The following is a 22,221-nucleotide window of genomic DNA, read 5'->3' on the forward strand; positions in this document are numbered from 1 at the left end:
CACTTAACCTTACTCTCGTTACCTATACACGGTGGCCTAAGTCACAATTTTCCGACCAACCTCCCCACGTTTATCTTACCCTCTCCCTCCTTGTGAATTCGGCGAGCTTGAATAACCTTGACCATTTTGTCATTCCACATATTAGTCACGAAAAAGAAGCAAACGTGTACCTCGAGCTCTCGGGGGGCACAATCGTAAGAACAAAGAAGAAGAAGATTCCTTTGGCCGTGGAGCCACAGTGAAATTGCTAAGCCCCAGGAAGCTGTCAAAATGCTTGTGGCTATTGTAATCATCTCGTTGTCAGCGTGTAACGTGTTCTGGGTGAGTGATCGCAAGAGTTGTTTGCCTCCGTAATCCTTGATAAGTGCGGAAAAGAAGGGCAATGTCTTTTGATAACAAATAGATGACAGAATTCTGACTGCCTGAGAATTGCAATTATTATGGTGCTGTTTATCGCCCCGAAGCCCCGTTCTATGCTCGAACAGTCTCTTATAGGATATAAACTTTCAGTGTAGCTGTACATGCATGGTGTAGTCATGCACTGTCTGCAGATTCTTACCTTTCTATTTCACGTGGAGTATGTACGGCCTAGCAGTGACAATGCGAACATTTTAAAGGAAGACGAGTCGATGCGATGGATTTGTGAAATATTCCTACTTAATTGAGCACACGACCAATAACCACGCTCAATGAACGAGGATGTCCTCTTAAGCACTTTTGGCAAACTCTTTACACGCAACCTATCATGTCTGTGTGCCTTCTTATTATGTATAAGTATTATCTGGGTAATGCCATTATACACCTGGGAGAGCTGTTTTCGTCCGTGGGCCCCTACTCAAAAGTGGTAGCAACGGTACAATAATGGCCGCGTGTATTTGGATGGGATATTTTACGCGTTCTATTATTCAGTACATGCTGAAAGAAGAACGGAGCTGTGGGCTATCAACAGGCATTCTCAAATCACGAGCTGTATGTTTACTACTATCCCTCAAGAGAAGGGCACATAACAGCTGCATCTGCTGGAACTTACCTGCGGATCAGTAACCTAGAGGCTCACGAAAAGGGTTAAAGTTAGGACGGCCAGTGAGCCATGGCAAGGAAACTAATTAGTGCAGGGACAAAAAGAGAGTGCAGTGCAGCTTTCTAGAAGTAAAGAAAAAAAATTGGTTCCAAATCTGCATGTTACACCGCAAATGTAGTCGAAAGACGATAGTCTTGAATCTAGAGAGAGTGAACAAAAACGTTTATTTGATGTTCTGCGCAGGAAAATCGGTGAAGGGTATTCTGGAGGCGCTGCGTTAGGAGCGCATCGAGGCACGTTAGACACAAGCGCCATCTGGCAGTTATCTTCAAAAACGAGGGCTTGCAGCCCGCGCAGAAAGATGCGCGCCAGTCTCGGAGGTGATAAGGTGTAGAACGCAAAGCGATGGGCAGGTGCCACCACCGTGACGTCGTAGCAAAGCGCTGGAAACACGTTTTTGAGCATCGCGTTGCATTGTCAGCGCAGCGCGATAAGCGCTACATTCCTTGGAGTTAATTGTGTGTGACTCTTCTAGTATAAAGCAAACATACAAAACTTTGATGTGTTGTTATGGCGACTCAGATATGCGCAATAATTGCTTTTTATTTGACAATCGCATAAATATGAACGCTAAACCTTGAGCAATATTGGTGGGCGCTGCAAATGGGGTTGGCCGTTTGGTGCCGTTTAAGGTATCGTTAGGGCAGACAAACATACAAATGTACAAACAGAGAGACAGACCAAAATTTTTTCGTCGAAGGTCCCCAAGAAAGACTATCGTCTTTAAAAAGATAGATGGGTATGCGCAGGGCGCATGTGGCGTGTATACGCAAGAAAACCGCTGGTCATAAGGAGTAACAGACTGGATTTCAAGAGAAGGCAAATGCATGAATGGGAGACCGAAAATTAGGTGGCAGAAGAGACGTAATAGTTTGTGGGTATAACGTGACAGCAGAAAGCATAGGACCAGATTGATTGGCGGAACATGGGAGAGGCCTTTAGGGTAATGCAGTGGAAGCAGTAAAACTGATGATGATTATGAGGATTAATGAGCGAACATTTTCGTCGCATGCAATCGTTCGAAGCTTGGGCAAACTTCGTGAACGGAAAATTTACGCGCAGCCCCCCCCCCCCCCTATTTGAGTAAAAAAAAAAAGCGTACAAGATCATGCCTTCTCGACAGTTTAAAAAGCGCGCATTGTGACATGTATTTTAGTCTCCAGTTCCAGTACAAGTATACATATATCAAGATTGATTTAAATTATTTCATTGCTATTGTTATCGTTTAGGGCTGGTGATATTTAACAAAACGTGAGGACACCATAAAAGCAAAGAAATTTCACCCTAACACGCCACTCGGTATTTCTTATCATCTAAACGGCACATATCATGGCATCTAAAATAAAACTTCCCTTTGTTACTTTCCCCAAAAGGTGCCTGTTAGCAAGTGTTCTTACATTTATTTTGTTTGTGTCTCCGCGAATATTGTTGTCAAGCTATTTTACGCCCTAATACGACCAATGTTGCGTAATTGGCCATGCTCAGGGCTGCCCATCAGAGGGGGGGGGGGGGGGGGGGGGTTAATGATCACAGCACAGTCAACTCAAGAGACGTAGTCTTTTAGCACATCTACACGCGCCACTCACATCACACTCTAAAGTTTAATAGACATTGTGTCGAACATCCTTGATTAGTTTGCGGTCAATGTATCTTTTAATCGGTGTCTTTTTATTGTAAATGAAAGGCGTACCAAACACTGATTACCAGTACACACACACACACAAAAAAAAACAGATAGTATGGGTCGAGAAACCTGGCATTCCCGCTATTTTCCACAACTAGCGCAGAGGACGAGAGAACAGAGACAGCTAGCGCTTGTTTCTGTTCCCTTTCTTGTCGTTTGCCGGCTTCAACAACTGGTTGTTGAAGATGTATTACCAGTTAGACCAATTTCAAGCTTTGCATCAAGCTTGCTAGGACTGTCAACTTGCGGACGTCTGTTATCACTATGAATCGTACAAAAGTTTCTTTCCAAGATACGAGCTCCAGTCAAGAGAGTCGATAAGAGTTGCCAATGGATCTCGCAGGCCGTCGCCTTCGCTGGCAACGTGCACAGCCGCGAAGCCGATGAGGAGCAGTGCGGCAACACCATCAGCCCGTACCTGATCAACGTGAGCCACTCGCAGATTGAGCTGCTCTGGAAGAAGGCGCACCGGACGACCGTCTACTGCCTCTGCCGAGGCAGCGTGTCGCGCGCGGGCTTCACGGCCGACTTCGAGGGCTGCGACGGCGGCGCGCGCTGGCTGTGCCGCGAAAGCGGCGCCTCGCCCGCCGCTATCAGCGCCTCCGCGCTCGAGCCAGCCACCGAGTACGTGTTTTGCGCTCGCCGACGATGCGCGGCCGGCGGCTACAGTCGAGACGCCGAATGTGCCAGGGTGCGGTCGGCCCAGCGAGAAGGTATGGACCAAGGAGGTTCAAGCAGCTCAATTCCGAACGTGCAAACACTACAGTGACGCGGGGCAGTATTATTGTTCTGTCACGTTGGGGCTCAAACGTTTACTTTTGCAAGGCATAATGCTCGACACGACTCCTAGTTCACATGAAGTTTAGTCTGTCACATGCTTTATGCAGTACACATATCATGCGTTTTATGTTTTTTGCTACGATAAGAATTATATGGACATTTCAGGAGTATTTCGCCGTGTAGTACACATGCCGTGTGTTTAATTCTTCATTACGACAACAAGTGTATGGACATTTCATGAACATTTCTACCGTCGGCGTCGCCGCTGCCGTCATGTTCCGTAAAAAGTGCGAATCGATAACATGGCCCCGCATGTCGTGTTTTTTATGTGCGACTGAAAGCACGCGAGAGCTACCGACGAACGCAGACGGAGCAGAGATGAAACGAGCCGGTCGCCCCGTGACACGAAAGGCGCATGTAGATGAGCCGGACGGAAGGTCTGCAATTCTGCAGGCTTTTGGCAGGAAATGTGGATTATGACCAACTTGGCGTGATCACTCGCTGCCACGCACGTATATTTGGAGGGGATTAGCAACTGGTTTCGTGGCGGAAACGGCAACGTGTAGCGCTGTTATCGTGAAGTTCGTTGCGGCCATAGACCACACAAAAGACGCTTGTTTCAGCCGCTACGGTTCATAAAGAGAGAACGCTCGCCCCTTTTATTATAACGTTATAATTTTGCTATCGCATTCGTTGCTTCGAGTTTGCGGTGAAACTGACGTTTTCTGCACTGAAGATAGCCCGTACCACGGAGCCCCCGGTACTTCAAAGAAAGCAGCCGCGAGATTTTCTATACATACCTCCTACAGATATTATGCAACATCTTATCATATGCAACAAACTTGAAACTTTATTTAAGTTTCATATGCAGCAAGCTTGCCTCATAAAAGAATATGCACACAACCTGTGAAAGAGCTTCCTGTCAAAGGAGAGGAGGGGGGGGGTCACTAAGACATGTTTTTCGGCACTCTGTAAAGACGAGGTATTGTGTGGCTTAGATTACAGATTTTATATCAGTAATACTGCACACGGCCGTGGAAGATAATCAAATATAGAACGCAAGCGTGACTTACTATGCAGAGCTCTTGTCTTGCTTTCTTATAGTATACGCATGCATAACGCCATGAAAATTGCATCTCGCAGACGTCGAAGCATTCGGTGCCGTCACAAATAATCCACCTAAAGTTACGCTAGATTACTGAAAGTTTTGCCGAGAGATTATAAATTCATCCGCAGCTTTCAGCACTGAACTCCCCTTATCTACAACCCGGGTGCCATTGTAAAGCTATAGACCTTCGTGCTTTATTATGTCCCATTGACTTTCCGAGGAGTATGCAATAGGACTCGGCGTGATTATAAAGCACAATGCACAGTGAAGGTGGAAAAACCGAGGCACTGTGCCGACCAATGTGAAAACTTAAAATACAAGCGCAAAAAAAAAGGTAGTTTGGGTTCCCCCACGGGAGGCTTTTCATAAGTACAATGAAAATGTGTCCGAGCAGTTCGCCTTTTGGACACCTCAGCAAGCTTAACTTGAAATCTCCGCAGCGTGTCCTAAAACGGTTTGATTGACGCCAGCGCCACGTATATATGTGGTTTTGTTGCTGAAATGTTACCATGTGTATGGCGATGTGCTATCCAAACATGCCGAGGTAATAGGTAGTTTTCCAATAGGGGCCCAAAAAGTTTGGGGTCCCAAGAAAATAGCGTTAAGGCCACTGCGCATGCGCAGCACCCACACCGCGTTTGGGGTTTGGGTTGGGGACGCTACTTCTAGAATTTAGCCGGAGCCCTAAAGCCTGCTACAAAAGACTTGGGTCGGAAAAACGTGACGGCACCCACTGATGCGACGGCTCACGGTCAAGACTAGAGTGACATAGATGAGCGGGTGTGTCCAAAGCGCCGCAGACCCCACTCAAAAACACAGCGCTCCTGCTTCACTCAAAGCGTCCTGCCCCGCCACAGCGGTCTAGTGGCTAAGGTACTAGGCTGCTGACCCGCAGGTCGCGGGATCAAATCCCGGTGGTGGCAGCTGCATTTCTGATGGAGGCGGAAATGTTGTAGGCCCGTGGGCTCAGATTTGGGTGCACGTTAAAGAACTCCCAGGTGGTCAAAATTTCCGGAGCTCTCCACTACAGCGTCTATCATAACCATATGGTTTTGGGACATTAAACCCTACAAATCATCATCACTCAAAGCGTCCATACGCAAAGGGCTTCGGGGCCCCAAAAGTTTGGTGCCCCCATTGGAAAGCTCCTTAGTATCTAGGTAACAGTGCATGGCGCTTTCCGGCTGGCATCAGTCACACGTGTTCAGGTCATGTGACGGATAGTTCGAATTAAGCTTGCTGACGAGTGTACACTTCACTATATCACACAGAAAGCGCGAACACAGTGCTGCCAGATCGCCATCATTCCCTTTGAAAGTGCTTGGAATGACCTGTTTCACGAGCGAGTCAAGATAAAGGCGTTGTTGCAGTCCTTTATCTCTTGCAAGAACGTGGACCTTTCCCCAGTCGATTGCGCGTCCCTCCGAAGAATTCTCAGCGAATCCAGTAAATTTCACGTTTCTTTGCCTTACGTCATGATTGTGCTGCTAGAAACGGATCTCAAAGTGGAGCGCTGGGCCATGCGCGGATTGTGATTATGTGTATATTTCCGAAGCTGGTGACTTAGTGGAAAATCATTACGTCAAGTAGGTTGAAACACAAAACTTTGTAGGACATCTTTCGTGGACGCTTCGTTCAGATAGGCTAATGGGTAATGTTCTAGTAATATATATTAGAACTGAAGTTAACAACAGATTTACTGTGTGTTTGCCGAAATCGACGATTTCCGTGGCTGCAGGATGGAAGTTCACGGTAGACTTGATGGAGCCGCAGAGGGCGCTTGTGCTGTGGACACTCGCGGACCGCGGCGAAGATGAACCGCAGCACTACGAGGTCACGTGGTGCTGTTGGGTCGGAGGCCTGAGCGCCTGTCAGAACAAGAGCTCGGGCACCGACGGCGTCGTCATCACCCACCTTGGCGCTTGGCTTATTTATGACGTGACAGTAGGGACGAGCTCGGCGCTGCTCTTCAAAGCTCGCTTCAGAACCAGGCCAGACAGTGAGCGCGTATACCATATCGATACTCGTGATCAATAAGGAAGATTTGAATTATTTTTTAAAAAACTTAAAGAGCGAAAGAAGGAGTTAAGCAAAACGGCGAAACTTCCGTTTTTATCAGAACGTAGTAGGGCCGATGACGTCTAAGCTATTTTGGCTTGTAAGTCTTCTTTTAAAAATACGGCCAAAGAAGAAAGTCATGGGGTGCTTTAAATCAATTCGCTTGTCCTAGTATCTTGTAATAAAGATAGATGTTTTGTCATTATGCCTAACTCTTTATTTATCGGAAAAGCAACCACAGCCGTTCCTTCACACGTTAAAGCCGAGAACGCCACCTATTTTCGCAAAGTTAAACCCCAAGCAAGAAAGCTGTGCGTAACCTTTGGTTTTGAAAAAAGAAAACTTGCCAAAGCAGTCCATTCGTGCGAAAAGCTTTGCCTTGACGTGTTCTTCACGACTAAAGCACATAATGTTGATTACCCCCTGAGAGTTATATTCATAAGAGAAAAATATGGCAAAAAACTGGCATTGTTCCTGCAAGAAAAGTTCATCTGTCACTGTTGATGACCCTTTTTAATAAGGTAATCAGACATCTTGGTCAACTTACTTGAACAGAATGACAAGGGCTTAAAATATTCCTTCAGATATCTATATTACTCTTTGCCACATGGGAAGTTGTTACAGAGTGTTGACGATGCCATTGCCTCATTTGGTGTTGTAGCCTTCCCGAATAATATAGGTGTTTAAAAAGTAGCCTCTTAGAGCTTCAGTCGTTTGTATCAAGCCGACTTTTGCTTCTTTCAATGATAGGGCATACATACAGAGCAATAGTGTCTGTATTGGATCATGTCACCCTCTAATCCTTAGTGGCATATGCATTGTATATCATGACCAATTGTTTATGAGATTGCTAGACCAAAGTATTGTTGTTAAGGTATATGGTTAAGTAGATGACTTTCTAGTTTTTATCAAGAACAGTGACGCTGCCGGCTAGCACCGAAGTGACAATACCGTGACGACGAAAAAAAATTAGGGGAAAAAGGTAGCGTGAAAGTGGTGGTGTTTTCAGTGCCGGATAAGATACAGCGGATTCGCAAAGCAGTCAATCCCTCAAATAACGTGCAATTGTCATGCCAACTGAAACAAAAACGCCGTTTGTAACATGCGAGGAGGGGTTTGTTTACTCAATGCCACTTTCATGTGGCAAGAGGTACACCTGCCAAATAAGATAGTGCCTTAATGATAGGCTAAAAGAGCCCCTTTACAATGTGTAAAAAGCAATCTAGGGACACATTGGAACTCAATGCCGCGATTTTGGATGCTCAGTTCTGCTTCATAATTAATGGGAAGTGGGAAAAACTACTGTACCAGAGAAAAAAACTGGTAGATCCCATGTACAGTGGGAATCGGGGATATGTGAAGCACGAATAGACAAGGTTGAGTGGTCACATTAAAATCAGCACAACGTTACGAGGCGAACGTAAATTATGCCGTTAGTGACTATAATGTCATAATTATCATGTTTTTGCCTGGCATTAGAGCTCAGTCGTCAATCCACGCCACTTAATACTAAATTCGGTATATGTGAAGCTAGCTAAACGGCCGCGACGGCGCTATGAGCGTAGCGTGTAGTCATGTTTTACGTGACACGCATGTCGAGATTATCATTTTTCAACGTGTCATTTATCTTCGTCGTCTATTGACGTCACGTAGTACCGAGTTTGGTATATTTTTGCAGCACCCAGCGAGCCGATGCTTCTGCACGTGGACCGAGTGGGTGGGGGCAAGGCGCTGCTGTCCTGGAGGGCTCCCAAGGAGCCTCGGGGACTGCTGCAGGCGTACGACGTGTCCTGGTGTACGACCTTCTCGTGCGAGGCACTGGAGACGCCAGGAAAGACGCGACACGTGCTATTGAACGGCGTGCAGCCATCCATGAACTACACTTTCCGCGTGCGCGCCAGGAATGTGCTTGAGGACACACCCCTGGAAGGACCGCATGCGGAGGCCATCGTATTCACGCCTCCTAAGGGTGAGGGTGTAATGCTGTGTGGAAACAATGCCTGTTTACACTTACGTCATTGTCTGATTCATGAAATCTCATTAATGAAAGTAGTAATATCAGAGGTTCTACGGCGCGAAACCGATGATTGTGAGAGACGCCGTAGTGTAGGGCTCCGGAAATTTTGACCATCTGATGTACTTGAACGGGAACTGGCAAATCGCATAGTATACACGGGCTTCTACCAATTAGCCTCTACCAAAATGCGACCGCCACGACCGAGATAGAAGCCGTGACCTTCGGGTCTGCGGCCAATTACCCAAGCCACTTCCACCGTGGCGGACGATGAATGAAATTTAAATTAGAAAAGTCACACAGATTATCGCACAGACGCCAAAAAGCTAGTGTAACGATTGGTGATTTGATATGTGGGGTTTAACGTCCCAAAACCACCATACGCTGTTGTGGAATACTTCAAAAATATCGACCACCTGGGGTGCACGTAAATCTGAGCACACGGGCCTACAAAATTTCCGCATCCATCGGAAATGCAGCCGCCGCAGCCGGTATTCGATCCCGCGACTTGCCAGTCAGCAGCCGAGTACCTTAGCTACTAAACCACTGTGGTGGGGCGCTATTTTAATGCCGGAATTGTTGATACTGTGACGCGCGTTTATTGCTTTATTTCGATTTATTCGGCTCCCCCCCCCCCCCCTAAAAAACACACGCACACTGTGCTACGTTCGGCGAAAACACGTCACAATGTTCAGGGAAGCTTCACGATTGTCTCGGATTGTTCTTTGAATAGCAAAGTTCGTTCGCGAGCTTAGGCGACTACCAACGATCACAGTGGAAGATGAAATCACTGATGTATAATAGACGGCCTTTCCCGCCGATTATCACTTCACTGACGGCTGCTGATTGAAATCGCTGCTATTGGTGTGCTGAGAGGGTCATTTCTACTTTGAGGTATTTAATTTTCTGGGAGCGGATTTGCCCATTAAAGAGCTTGCTCTCTACAAGCATAACTTCTACCTTTTATTTTTGTAGTTCAAGGTTTAAACTCATACGAGGCAATGCGTTTAGCAAATCTAAGCAAGGATGGTTCAATTATTATACAGTCAAAGGAGTTAAATGGGCCTTCTGAATCACAGGGCTCATCTTCCAGCTGGTGGTTTCCATGTGGACGGCGGTGGCGCTGTCTTGGACCAGCGTCGAGCAGGGCGGTATCATGATGGGCGTGTTCACTGTCAAGCACTGCCTGGCTGAAGGTGCCCAAGCCGGCAGCTGTGAGAAGTTCTTCGTGCACGACAGTCGAAAGGTCATAGCCAACGGCCAGCCCTGGACGAAGGCTAGCGTCGAAGTGACCGACCCGTCGGACGCGCTCCTCTTCTACACCGTATACCGGTCACCACCTGGACGTGAGTTTGTATAAATTGCCTCGCGCGCTTCTTTCTGTTTTAAATGAACCAACCTGTTACACGTGTCGTAAAGTTTCCTAACATTAACGAGAGAGGACTCTGGTGCTCCGATCGTTCAGTGACCATGGGAATGGTAAGTAGTACATAGATGTGCCTAGTCTTCGTGCTTGCGGGCTTCGAACACATTTGTGGCTATGTTTCTTGCACTGTTTCGGTTTTGTTTCGAATGAAAAAACAAACTAGTTGGAACTTCGTAACCTGATTTGGATTGGTGAGCCAAAATGATTAAGGTGGGGAAGCGTAACTATGAAACCTTCGCTAATTGCCATCTCGTCACCAATCTCCGAGCTACACGAAGCCAGGTGGAGCCGAATCTGAGAAGATTAGACAAATTCATGTACTGCTGTAATGCATGGTAGAACTTTGTGTGGCGTAAGTGCGTGTGCGTGTGAACTTTGGAGGAATTTGGAAATGCTTGAGTGGGCGCCCGAGGAAGAAAAGGACGGTGAAAAGAAGGGGAGCCAGCGACAGGTGTCACGTGAGGTGGTGGCACAAGAGGGCAAAAGAAGAAAAAGAGAGGCGCCTGTGGAACGCGCAGGGAGCCGATCAAGACCTCGCCGAAGGACGCGCCGGACCAGGTCAATCGAATTTTAGGTAGTTTAAATGTGTATTTCTGTCCTTGTCTTCATGAGCAGTAGAGCTCATTGTGGATGTGTATGGCAACGTAATCAATAATGAGACCGGAGTCGTCTATGTCACGCGTATAAATGTCAACGCGCCTTACGGCTTATCAGATTACCGACGAATGTGGTCGACGACATCGTTGCGCTCAGCCTGTCCCTTTTCTGTCCGAGTCCATTTTCGCTCAAAAACGTGTTATTTTTTTGCGTATATACTGGAGGTCTGCTTGCTGCACTGTCACAACCTTGTGACAATGTATAGTATTGAGATAAGGTTAAAACAGGAAAATATGAATGTGTCATCTTGATAAGCTATTAACATGCGCATTTTCCAAGTGCTGAAAGAACGCTAAAGCGAAACAAAAGATTGATGTAGATTGGTAAAGTGTAACTCTGATGCCATTTATTTGACCATGACAAGTTTATTAATAAAGCGAAAATGGAAGCGAACATTTCATTTGTAAAAAATCTTGCCCGAATTCCTGTGCGTGAAGCCATGGATTTGAAAGTGTGTTTCTCGTATTTTGGTGGCATTGACACAACAAGGTTTTCTGAAACTTGGTATGTGAAGTATATAGTCCCATCCGGGGTCTATGCCTTAAAGTTTTACCATTAAGATCTACGGGGTACGTAGTATACAACGTCAAAAATTTATGACGTGTCGACATTTTGTGCGAGAATTTCAACGTAGTTTTGTCACCTGTATATTATTTTTTGGCTTTCTTAGCATGCGACACGTGTTCTCGCGGTAGGCGTGACAGTCTCGGAATCATGAAAGTGTAATTTACTAATATGAGAAAAACTGTCTTCCATTTAAGCCTCTATTTAATGCATGTTCTTGCTACTGTGGTGGTAAATGGATAAGACATCCACAGTGAAGCCTCCGGCATTTAGGTTACTTAGTTATGCTCACATAACTGTGGTTGAAGAAGACGTATCTCATGATAATTGCGCGTGGCTGATGTTAGTTACAAGGAAAAATGTTCGCGCTCTATTCTTGTACGGACAGGATAATGAGCTTAGCCACCAAATATCAGAAAAGGGTCTTGATTTTGGGAAAGCACACGTCAGTCTCGACCATTCAACTATTCATAGCTAAACTCCGTTTCCAGCATCCCAATTTTATTTTAGCCCGAACTTCCTGTCAGTTTAAAAGGGGCAACGTAATGTTTGTGACCATTTATTGTGAACTGGACTGGTGAACTCGATCCGAAATTGCCAGTCACAATTAAAATGACTTCATTTCTTGCTTACTAGTGAACTCGAGTTGCTTTGGTACTCTGCTTATGCGAAGGTCGCAGAATATAATCCTGGCCTTTGAGGCCGCATTTCGATTGACCACAAATACTAGAGGGACACATGCTTACACATAAATACTTGTTAAAGACCCCCTTATCGACGAAATTTCCGTAGCCTTCCATTGCAGCGTTTCTCATAGTACTACCTTTGTCAGGAATTATTATTATTATTATTATTATTATTATTATTATTATTATTATTATTATTATTATTATTATTATTATTATTATTATTATTATTATTATTATTATTATTAATAATATTATTATTATTATTATTATGTTCGTGACGTCACCGGCTGCAGCAGTCTGGTTTCAGGCGTGTCTGATCAACGCGGCCACCGCAGGTCCCAGTGCCCCACTGGACGTGCATGTGTCTCCGTTGAATTCGTCGGCGCTAGAGCTGCGCTGGTCCCCACCCGAGCTGGGCCGGGGCCCCGTGGACGGGTACTTGGTGAAGTGGCACACCTTCTACGGCGATGGGGAGTCACTGCGTCTCGGCTCCAGAGACCTGCGCTCGCTAGTCATCGCCGACGTCGAGGAGTTGAACACGTACACCGTGCAGGTAAGTACAATCGCGAGAGTGATGTGCCTGCTGTTTGAACAAATGCATTTGCAGCAACAGAACAGTTTGTTGAAGAATAAAACAAACGGGGCCACATGCCGGGTAAGAGGGCTTGTAGAGGTTACATAGCTGCCTCAGAATCTTTACTGACAATGACTCATTGAACCAAACTGGCAAAAAAAAAAATCTAGACTGCTCCTGGAAGCTGTCAAAATAGCAAAACTGATGCTCTCCTTTGCCAAATTTTGTTGTTTGTTTTTTTGCAAGTATTGGTAAGGCTTCTGACGTTTTGCAAGTATTTTCTGAGTATTTCTCAGTTGTATCAGATTGGCAGTATTTGTTAACGTATGGGTTTAGAATTTGCTTATTGGCGACAGTGATAGGCAACGGTATTGTTACTGTGTAATGGTGGCTCATACTGCCTGCCCGCTCGCCAAGCACGCGTATTATTCATGTATTACAATTGTGGCTGCAGTAGAACGGAAGCAGCGTGCTGCTGTACATGGCATGCCGGCGTCGCCACTCCATCCAGAGACTGCTCCTGGAAGACAGCTTCTTTCTGACACTTCTATCCACACTAGGAAATTGTTCTGTTCTAACCGCGCTTTCTGCCGACCATAAGCCTCACAACACAAGACACGCCTCCCATTGGCTGATCCTCTTCCCCGAGACTCGCCTTCAGCTTTTACAACTCTAAGCAGGCCTCTCATTGGTTCATCATTTCTACATAGTGTCACCCTCACCCTTCACAACTTTAGGAACGTCTCCTATTGGCTTATTCTCTCCACCGAGCCTCACCGTCACCTCTCACAACTTTAGGCACGCCTACAATTATCTTATTCTCCTCACTGAGTATCACCCTCACTTCTCACAACTACAAGTGTGCTTCCCATTGGCTTATTACCTCTACCAAGCCTCACTCTAAACTTTGACAACTACAGACATCTTCTATTGGTTCATCCCATTTACTGAGCCTCACCACCAGCTCTCACAACTCGAGGCAGGCCTCCCATTGGCTTATTCTCTCCACCGAGCCTCACCATCACCTCTCACAAGTCCAGGCACGCCTGCTAATGACTTTTTCTTTCCACCAAGCTTCAACGTCACCTTTCACAACTTGAGGCACGCCTCCCATTGGCTCATACTCTCCACCGAGCTTCAACATCATCCTCACAACTACAGGCACGCAGTCCATTGGCTCATCCTCTACACCGAACCTCACACTCACCTCTAGACCATGGGAGCAGAGATAAAAGAAGCTACTGCAGCTTCACTGTTGAACAAATTTACCATCAAATAAAATTAGATCATAGAGATAACCCTACTGACGCTTGTTATTAGCGTGGTTTTTTAAAAATAGTGCAGTTTTGCAATTTTGGAAGTACTGGGAAGTAAAGAATCGAGAGTGGGTGAAATGCAGTGTATAAGAGAGAGGAAGACACGGTGGTTAAGGAAGAGGTGATGCATAGGCAGAGGGGCTATAAGGAAGGTTTATTTTCATTGTTTCTTTAATAAACTGAGGAATCAAGCTGTTATACATCATAATTGAAAAAAAAGTATGCATCATAAGCACCTCACTTGTTACAAAAGGTAAGAAGTTTCCTAAAAAGAACGCCAGTCAGTCTGCGAATATCTTCGTATTTATATTTCCTTAGGTTTGATGTTTATCTTTACAAGTAGTGCGATTTGGTGCTTTCGTGAACGTCGCACCTCACACCACCTAATTTGATATTTCGTTGAGAGCTGGAAGCGGCTTGTTGCTTAAGGTGTCCCCGAAATCTCAAAACAGGTTGCTGCGTACAATCTTTGGTCCGGCAGTTTCCTGGCCGGAGAGGAGGCCGTAGCCTATGGGATCTCCTACTCCTCCGGTGAGTAGCATCACTCAACAGTCTCCTTTTCTTGTGAATGTACTTGAATCCACTTTGCTGAAGTGTTCGAAAAGCGAGAATAACTAAAGATGACCTACAATCACCACATAATTGTGGTTATGGTCGATCATTGTAACGGGGATCATTGTAGGCAATTGTTAAGCTGACGCATGTAACAATAAACAAAACGTTAGTTACACTACTGATAAAACTAGTATAATCCACAGAAGTTGAAACTTACAATAAAGAAAACGGGATTCGCGAAAATACTGGAGTATTGTTAAATACTGACACGTTGTTGAGGTGGCTAAAAATTAAACGGTCAGAATTTATGGTTATTTAGTAAATACGGTGGATATGCAGCCCGTGAAAGCTGCATATCTCAAATCGCAATGGTAGTGGTGAGCGCAGTCACCGATTGCCGGAGAGGCGATCGGCGACGACGCTCACCGCTGCCTTGAGGTGATAAAACCGATTATGACACCATTGGCCACCTGATTCTTAGATAATCGCTGGTGCTTACAATATTTGTTTCGACCACGCAATCAGATTGGAAAAGGCGGTTTTTCTGTGCAGTCGATGAACATACTGCCCAACAAGTATTTTGGTACAGCGGACAGCGTTGCACAAAGCGGCACATTGGCGAATGTGCAGGGAAAGTTTGCCGACAAAAGGTGAGGCGAGCGTGTAGCGATAAAGAGGAATGCAGGTGAAGTTATGTCAAACAAAAATAAGTTAACTGGTGAAATTGAACAAGTGCGATTGGGTTGCTGCATTTTTATTTTTACAACTGACCCTTAAATACGGTCTCCTGAAGCACAGTAAGCAAAAGTAGTGCTACAAATTACATTTTTTCATTTGATTACTGTTTATGGGGATCAAGCAAAGGTGCTATATTGTGGTACAGAACATGACGTGCCGCAAGCCCACATATTTCAGAGAAAGAACTTACCATGCAAACGCATTTGTGATGCCTTTTACCTTGCGAACCATAATGTACTGCCAAATAAACTTAAACGTGGTGGTTTTCAAGAAAAAAAAATAATTGTGGCTTGTATAAAAAGCTAAGGAACAATGCTAAGTTCCATGAAAAAAAAAAACATTCAAGATATTTGCCATGTTGTCGCCAGTGAACAAGAGGTAGCAGCGTCCAACTCTGTTTGCGAGAGTGCAGGAAGAATAAGCAAATTGGAAAAATGCATAAAGTATTTTGACGATGCTAGCATTTATTGTTAGCATATTGAATTTATTGTAAGAAAAAAAGGACAGGTGAATATTTGACGCAATAGCTACGTGTGGAAAAAGAAGTGGATGCGCAGGACATTATATCTGGTGTTTTTAGGCACGACTCTTTGTAAAATACAGTTTTTCACTCAATGGTGGTTTCCAGGAAACGCCACAAATAAAATATTGCAGCTCGTATACAAAATACACATTTCGCACAGAGATTCAGGAAAGGAAGGTCAATTGAAGTTGTTGCCATTTTTTCACATTTCTGTTTTCAAGCACGATCAGAAAAATGTTGATTGCCAAATTCTGCGTTCACGTTTTTCATGTTTCACCATGCCCACTAACATTCTAATTAATTTTCAGGGCACAGAAAGTGCAAACAAGGATTTAAGATGCAGCATTATGGCGGCCACTGGCTCGGTCTTTATTGGTGATGTGGTTGACTGGAGCCCTTCTCAATGCACAATTTTGTATCACTATTTATGCCTTTTTAGAATGCAGAATGTAGCCTTTAACTACCATAAATAACGTCGAAGTTGGCCATACATGTCCAGAGAGTTTTTGTAGATACTTTTTCATATTTACTGAATTTTCTTGCAAAGCGTTCTTGCTGTTCTCTTTGTACTGCTGCAAAAAAGCACATCCCGTTCACTGTCCCCAAGACAATAACTTTCTCTTATCAGTCGTAAAGCACAACACTAAATTTAAACGCATGACATCTGATTCTATGAATTTTCGCGCCACCAGTACGTTGGCAGCGTGCTCTGTGAGAAAGCTGTCTGAGCGTTTGGAACGATGGCCCATTTGCCAAATTGCTAAATATAGGTATTTGTAATGTGGGCTTCGCCGTTCGCTTTTATTGCTGAAAAAAAGCACCCTTTCAGTCGCCGCACACGCTTTCAGAAATAGTGGGATTCTGAAGATGCGCGAATGTTAGACGAGGAAAGGGTAAATATTATATTATGCATTTGGGATAGTTACTGAAAAAGATGTAAGCCCGATGTAGCCTGCTTTGGGGAATGCGGACACAAAATGCTGAAAGGAATCAGCAGGTAATGACGTTGACGCAACTAGAAAAAATAATGCTGCATTCGTAGCGGAATATTATTAAAAGCTGGCTGGAGTCCTGATGGCAGTTGAGCAGATTTGTACCCACTGAATTATAATACAGTCATGTTAAGCCAATGATTATTAACACATTATTGACAGCTGTGGAAGAATGAGCATTTATGTGGCACGTGAGCAATTTTGATTATGATCCAGTGTGATTGGGATAATAATAATAATAATAATAATAATAATAATAACTGGGGTTTAACGTCCCAAAACCGCACATGATTATGAGAGACACCGTAATATAGGTCTCTGCAAATTTTGACCAGCTTGTGTTTTTTAACGTGCCCCAAATCTCAGCGCACTGGCCTATAGCTTTCTCGCCTCCATCCGAAATGAAACCACCGCAGCCAGGATTCAATCCCGTGACCAGCAGGTGAGCAGCCAAGTGCGTTAACCACCACACTAGAAAAGCGGGGAAGTGTGATTGGGATCAGTGATTGTGATAGTTATTCACGATGATCACTAGTGGAGAATACAGCAATCTGTACCTACTTCGGCGATATTTTATTGCAAGCTGTTGAGGAGCGAGCGTAAATCAAGCTGAAATTCGCATGATTGCTGGTATAAGAGTAAAGCCAGCTCAAGCTTTTGGTTCTTAATTAAGGAGCTTGATCATAATGTGTGGGCAGCGACTGAAGGGGTTATGACGTATCGATAATCAACCAAAACCACCAAGTTAGCAGAAATCTATCTGAATAAAGATTGCTTACAGCTGAATGTTCCCACGCCACATATGGTAGAGAAAGCTTGTTGGTAGCTTGAGTTCCACTTAACGCGCATAAGCATGTACACTGCATAAAATCTTTTGTAGTGCACGCCAAGTTTCTCAATAACATTGATAACTAAAATCTGTCACAAAGGTGGATCGGCGCTGTAGCTTAGTTAGATTCTAAGAATAGGTGAACGCCAGTAAATTTTGCTGCATAATTTCTGACAAAACATAGGAAGTAGTCTTCAGTAATAAATTAATGCTAGGTTTTGATTACCTATGCTGAACGCACTTCCTGCATCCACTATTAAGATGATAATTAGAGTCCGTCTGGGTGCAAAGGTGGCTACGGTGCTCGGCCGCTGACTTGAAGGTCGTGGGTTCGACTCTGTTCACGTTGGTCAGATTTTGATGAAGTCAAAATGGTCTGTGTGATGTCATCATACGTTAAAGAACACCAAATGGTCGAAATTTTTGAAGCCTTTTGCTACAGCGTCCCTGATAATAATCTCGTGTTTTTGTGGTGTAAAACCTAATATATTATAATATATAATATATAATGATAATTATAATATATTATACTAATATATTATAATATATAATATATAATATATATAATGATAATTTGCATGTTTTAACTATAATAATGCTTTAACGCGTGGTTATTGTTGATGTATAGGTGTTCACCAGAGCCGGAACGTTTGGCCAAGAAAAAACATGCTCTTGTTTCAAATATGCTACTTTTGCCAAGAAACGGTATTAAAACCATGTTCCGCCGTGGTGGTCTAGTTGCTAAGGTACTCGGCTGCTGACCCGCAGGTGGCAGGATCAAATCCCGGCTGCGGTGGCTGCATTTCCAATGGAGGCGAAAACGCCGTAGGCCCATTTGCCCAGATTTAGTTGCACGTTGAAGAACCCCAGGTGGTCACTACGGCGTCTCTCATAATCATAAGCGGTTTTGGGACGTTAAATCTTTTATATTTATCTATTGAACCCATTGTTGCATACTGCTTGACATCACGTGAAGTTCGAAAACCAGCAAGTGCCGGAGAGGCGCTTTAGCATTTTATACATCTCTGCAGGATTGCAGTGCGTGGCTGTCGTACAATCATGGCTGTCGATGTGAACCGCATTGAGCGAAGCGCCTGTGACGCAGGCATGAACGTGAACGTTAGCAGCGGCCTGACGTGGGCCGTGCTGACGTGGACGTTACGTCACGAAGTGGTCGAAGAGGTGCTGCTGACCTGCTGCGAGCCCGAGCAGCTGGACGCGTGCCCGCACGAGGTGCTGCTCAACAGCAGCGCACGTCGACACCGTCTGCAAGGACTCGAACCATGGCGGACGTACGATTTGCGCTTCTTCCGCTACGAAGGCATGGCGCTGGTGCTGAGAAAGCGCTTCAAGACCGGAAAACACGGTGAGGACGTGGTTCCACTTTTCAATGGCAACTAGGCTACGCAATCACATGCACCACCAAGCGATACAACAAGCTGTGTGGATGGCAAGCTCAACGCTAGTGACACTTGTGTCGTGCAAAGAAAAAAAAATAACTACGCAGCAGTTGCAAAATTTGAAGTAACAGTGCACTAACTGTCTGGTCTTCCGAGGTCAGCCACCTATATAGTTCAACCCAAGAATTAAGAGCGGTGAATGACGTTAGTGAACGCCAGCACTAGAGATTTTAATCTAAAAGCTTTAGATGCCTCATAAAACGCAATAATTGCCCATTGGTGTCAGCGGCATCAGCGTCTGATGATGTCGGTGGCGACATAAGTGATGCTAAAAATTATCATTATTTGATTAAGTCACAATAACATCGCTCATCGTCCTGATTTGCCACAAAATCGTGACGTATCACACCACACCATCACTTGGTCAGCAGTGAACCCAATCAAGAAGAGAGTGCAAGACTACGTCAGATGGATAAACCTTTCGGAGGGGGGAGGCTCATTATATAGACTGACGAGAAAAATAAGGCTTGCACTGTCTATTCGCTTTAGCGAAAGCATAAGAACCCCTTTCAGTTAATTTTTTTTGTTGTGCACATTAGAGTCATCGTAGTTAAGATCGGTTGCATGCTTGAGAACTTGTTCAGAACTTCGTGTTATGCGTTCAGATTAGATGCTTTCGTGATTGTGTTGTCGTCTATGACACTCGTCGTGTTCATCGCCAGTGGAGGCGGTCCCGTCCTTATCACCGCCCAACGTGACCTACACGTTCCTGGACGGCGGCTCGGTGCTTGTGTCGTGGACACCGAGCCTAGCGTGTGCCTCTGCCGCTGCTCCCACTGGCAATAGTAGTAGCGGCAGTGACGACGGTGAAGGCTTCCTGGTGTCCTGGGCACCCGTGCTCCAGCAGGACTCTCCCGGTGCAACTAGCGTCCGGGAGGAGATCACTTCGGACACGCACCTGACGTTGCGGAGCTTGACACCATCCACAAGCTACGTGGTGGAAGTGCATGCCCTGACCACGTGCGGCGCTGACGATGCGCCGCGCGTATGGGCGCTCCGGATAGACACACCGCCAGCGACATCCACGATGGTGGTTGCTACTAACACTATCCAGTGAACGCTTTTGCGTTAATTGCGTTCGCTGTCGCGTGCCGCCGCATGGTATTCGGGATCACCTGATGTTGCGGGCTGCGAAATAAGAATGCTTCCTGTATTATTAGAGGAGGCAGCACCTATTATCATATGCGCTCAATGACGTTTCTCCTAGATGAATTTACAATGGGTCCGTGTTCTTAGGATCACATGTTGTCTCCTTCATTCGTCTATGCCGGTAAAATGTTTTTTCTAGAAATAACTAAACATTAAAAACTTGAAGGAGATCGAAAGAGTGACAGCAGTGCACTTATTATAAATTATTGCTTTTTCGTCTCTAATCATTATCGAAAGATGACAAGGACACTGGTTATCTGTTACTTTATTATTACGTTTTTATCAGTGTGCTCTAACTAGCGAAAAGATTTACAGCATGCGTGTATACCATGTAAAAATAAACATTTGGACGAAAATCTGTCAAGTTGGGTGCAAGACTTAAGAATTAGAAATGTCTTCACTCTTGTCACAGTTTAAAGAGCCCGACGTTTCGGGATCGATTCAGTCCGTTTCTCAGGGGGTGACTGCTGTTGGTCCAAGAAACATCGCCGTGTCCTGACCTCTCCCTACCACTTGGGCTCTTCCTTTCCCTCACAATTCGAAGGCCCTGAACGTATAATGGGGGCGCTGCTTGCAGTGGCCCCAGTATACGTTTACATATATACTGGTTCACAAGTATCCAGTATACGTTCACACGCATACTAGTTCACGTTTTCAGGTGTGTGCTGAATGTTCCAGGACTCCAGCAAGGGCCCCCTTCCCTGATTCCGTTTCTGGAACAGAAGCGCCGTAAAAGTTGATCTTATGACCACGCTTCTCGCAAGAGCGCTGCGTTGTACTTCCGTCATTCTGACGTCGTTCTTGAGTTGGTGGATTACCACCATTGTAACAAGTGTGAAATGAAGCCTTGGACTAGCTGCGTTAAAAAAATAGCATATTCATGGGCGGAATGATGATGAATGAAGCGAAGCGTCCGTTCATCCTTTCGTGCATCCGTCCGTCTGTCTAGTGAACACTCCAAGTGCCACCACGTCGCATCTTTTCATGATATATTATTTATATACAAATACCGCCATTTAGCGGACATTCCAAGAACTAAAGCATCTAGCGGACATTCCGAGAACTAAACGAGAGGTGGCTACCTACTACATACATCGATGACCATGACCTACGTCTTGAGGAGCTTCGCCCATACCATCTCTCTCGAGTATGTGCCACTTGTGGTGGGTTACTGCGATAACGGGACGATCGGGTGACGCCATAAGGAGCTTCGTCCCTAAAACATTAGAGGAAGCACTCGCGTGGTTGCATGAAGTCATTCTTCATGACTTAAATCGTTGCAGTGCAGGACGTGCCAAGATATGCGCAATGCGGTGCTAAACCAATCAACCTCATGTTATGTTTGCAGCTCTTTAACCAGCCGTGACATGACCGACAGTGAAGGCGTTTGTACATGGTTCACATATCGACACAGCGCCTCTGCCAGTGCCTATATTTTACTCTATGAACGAAAAGACGTGTCTGAACATGCCTCACTCGAGCTAAGTTGGTGAGCCTTCAAGCAGGAAAGGGCTTTTGAAAAGGACATATAACACCAACGAAACAATAGAAAAAACAAGATATTCCCAAAGGCTTACCTTTTTGGTTCTCTCTACACCCGCAATGCAGTGTGTCTATGCAGTGCGCTTTTGTAGAGCATCGGACGCGCTATTCGAAAGTCGCAGCTGTGGTAAGTGATCTTTTCGTCCACTATGATTTCTTCATGTTTACATTACATTCACTTACTAAATACATACCCTATACATTCCTTGGCAGTATATGTCTGTCAGTCGTTAATAATAATGTATCTAACAAAGAAAAAGAGCATTTATTATTTCCTCTTTTTTTGCTCGTGCATCCACAACATACTTCGTCGAAATACGAGGGGCAAATGCGAAAGGTACCCGTGGTTGTGCGGCTTGCCACACTGAATGTGTTTCATTTTTGACTGCATATTAGTTTATTGATATGCTGCGCAATCTTGTGCATTATTGGCAAAACTTGAAGTGTAATAGCGAATTTTTCTTTTATGCTATGTAATCTCA

The 22,221-nt window shown here is 45.0% G+C and overlaps 2 protein-coding genes across 2 annotated transcripts; both read left to right on the forward strand.

Moving 5' to 3' along the window:
• Positions 1-224: 224 nt before the first annotated feature.
• On the forward strand, positions 225-3,534 carry LOC142814401 (uncharacterized). Its single transcript, XM_075893142.1, has 2 exons — positions 225-321; positions 3,109-3,534. Exons 1-2 carry the CDS (start codon positions 271-273, stop codon positions 3,532-3,534), a joined length of 477 nt encoding a protein of 158 aa, XP_075749257.1. The 5' UTR covers positions 225-270.
• Positions 3,535-6,411: 2,877 nt separating this feature from the next.
• On the forward strand, positions 6,412-20,561 carry LOC142813974 (receptor-type tyrosine-protein phosphatase F-like). Its single transcript, XM_075891939.1, has 7 exons — positions 6,412-6,652; positions 8,390-8,680; positions 9,805-10,071; positions 12,397-12,614; positions 14,404-14,482; positions 18,694-18,954; positions 19,711-20,561. The coding sequence occupies exons 1-7, from the start codon at positions 6,415-6,417 to the stop codon at positions 20,103-20,105; spliced, it is 1,749 nt and encodes a 582-aa protein (XP_075748054.1). The 5' UTR covers positions 6,412-6,414; the 3' UTR covers positions 20,106-20,561.
• The last annotated feature ends 1,660 nt before the right edge of the window (positions 20,562-22,221 follow it).

The sequence above is a fragment of the Rhipicephalus microplus genome, chromosome 4 (assembly GCF_043290135.1).
Source record: "Rhipicephalus microplus isolate Deutch F79 chromosome 4, USDA_Rmic, whole genome shotgun sequence".
In the NCBI taxonomy this organism is placed as follows: Eukaryota; Metazoa; Arthropoda; class Arachnida; order Ixodida; family Ixodidae; genus Rhipicephalus; species Rhipicephalus microplus.

Bases quoted from the DNA above. Each gene is read 5' to 3' on its own strand.
- LOC142814401 (XM_075893142.1), top strand. From the start codon at position 271: ATGCTTGTGGCTATTGTAATCATCTCGTTGTCAGCGTGTAACGTGTTC. The intron at 322-3,108 runs GTGAGTGATCGC...TGGATCTCGCAG, and splicing joins CAGCGTGTAACGTGTTCTGG to GCCGTCGCCTTCGCTGGCAA.
- LOC142813974 (XM_075891939.1), top strand. From the start codon at position 6,415: ATGGAGCCGCAGAGGGCGCTTGTGCTGTGGACACTCGCGGACCGCGGC. The intron at 10,072-12,396 runs GTGAGTTTGTAT...CGGCCACCGCAG, and splicing joins ATACCGGTCACCACCTGGAC to GTCCCAGTGCCCCACTGGAC. The intron at 18,955-19,710 runs GTGAGGACGTGG...GTTCATCGCCAG, and splicing joins CTTCAAGACCGGAAAACACG to TGGAGGCGGTCCCGTCCTTA.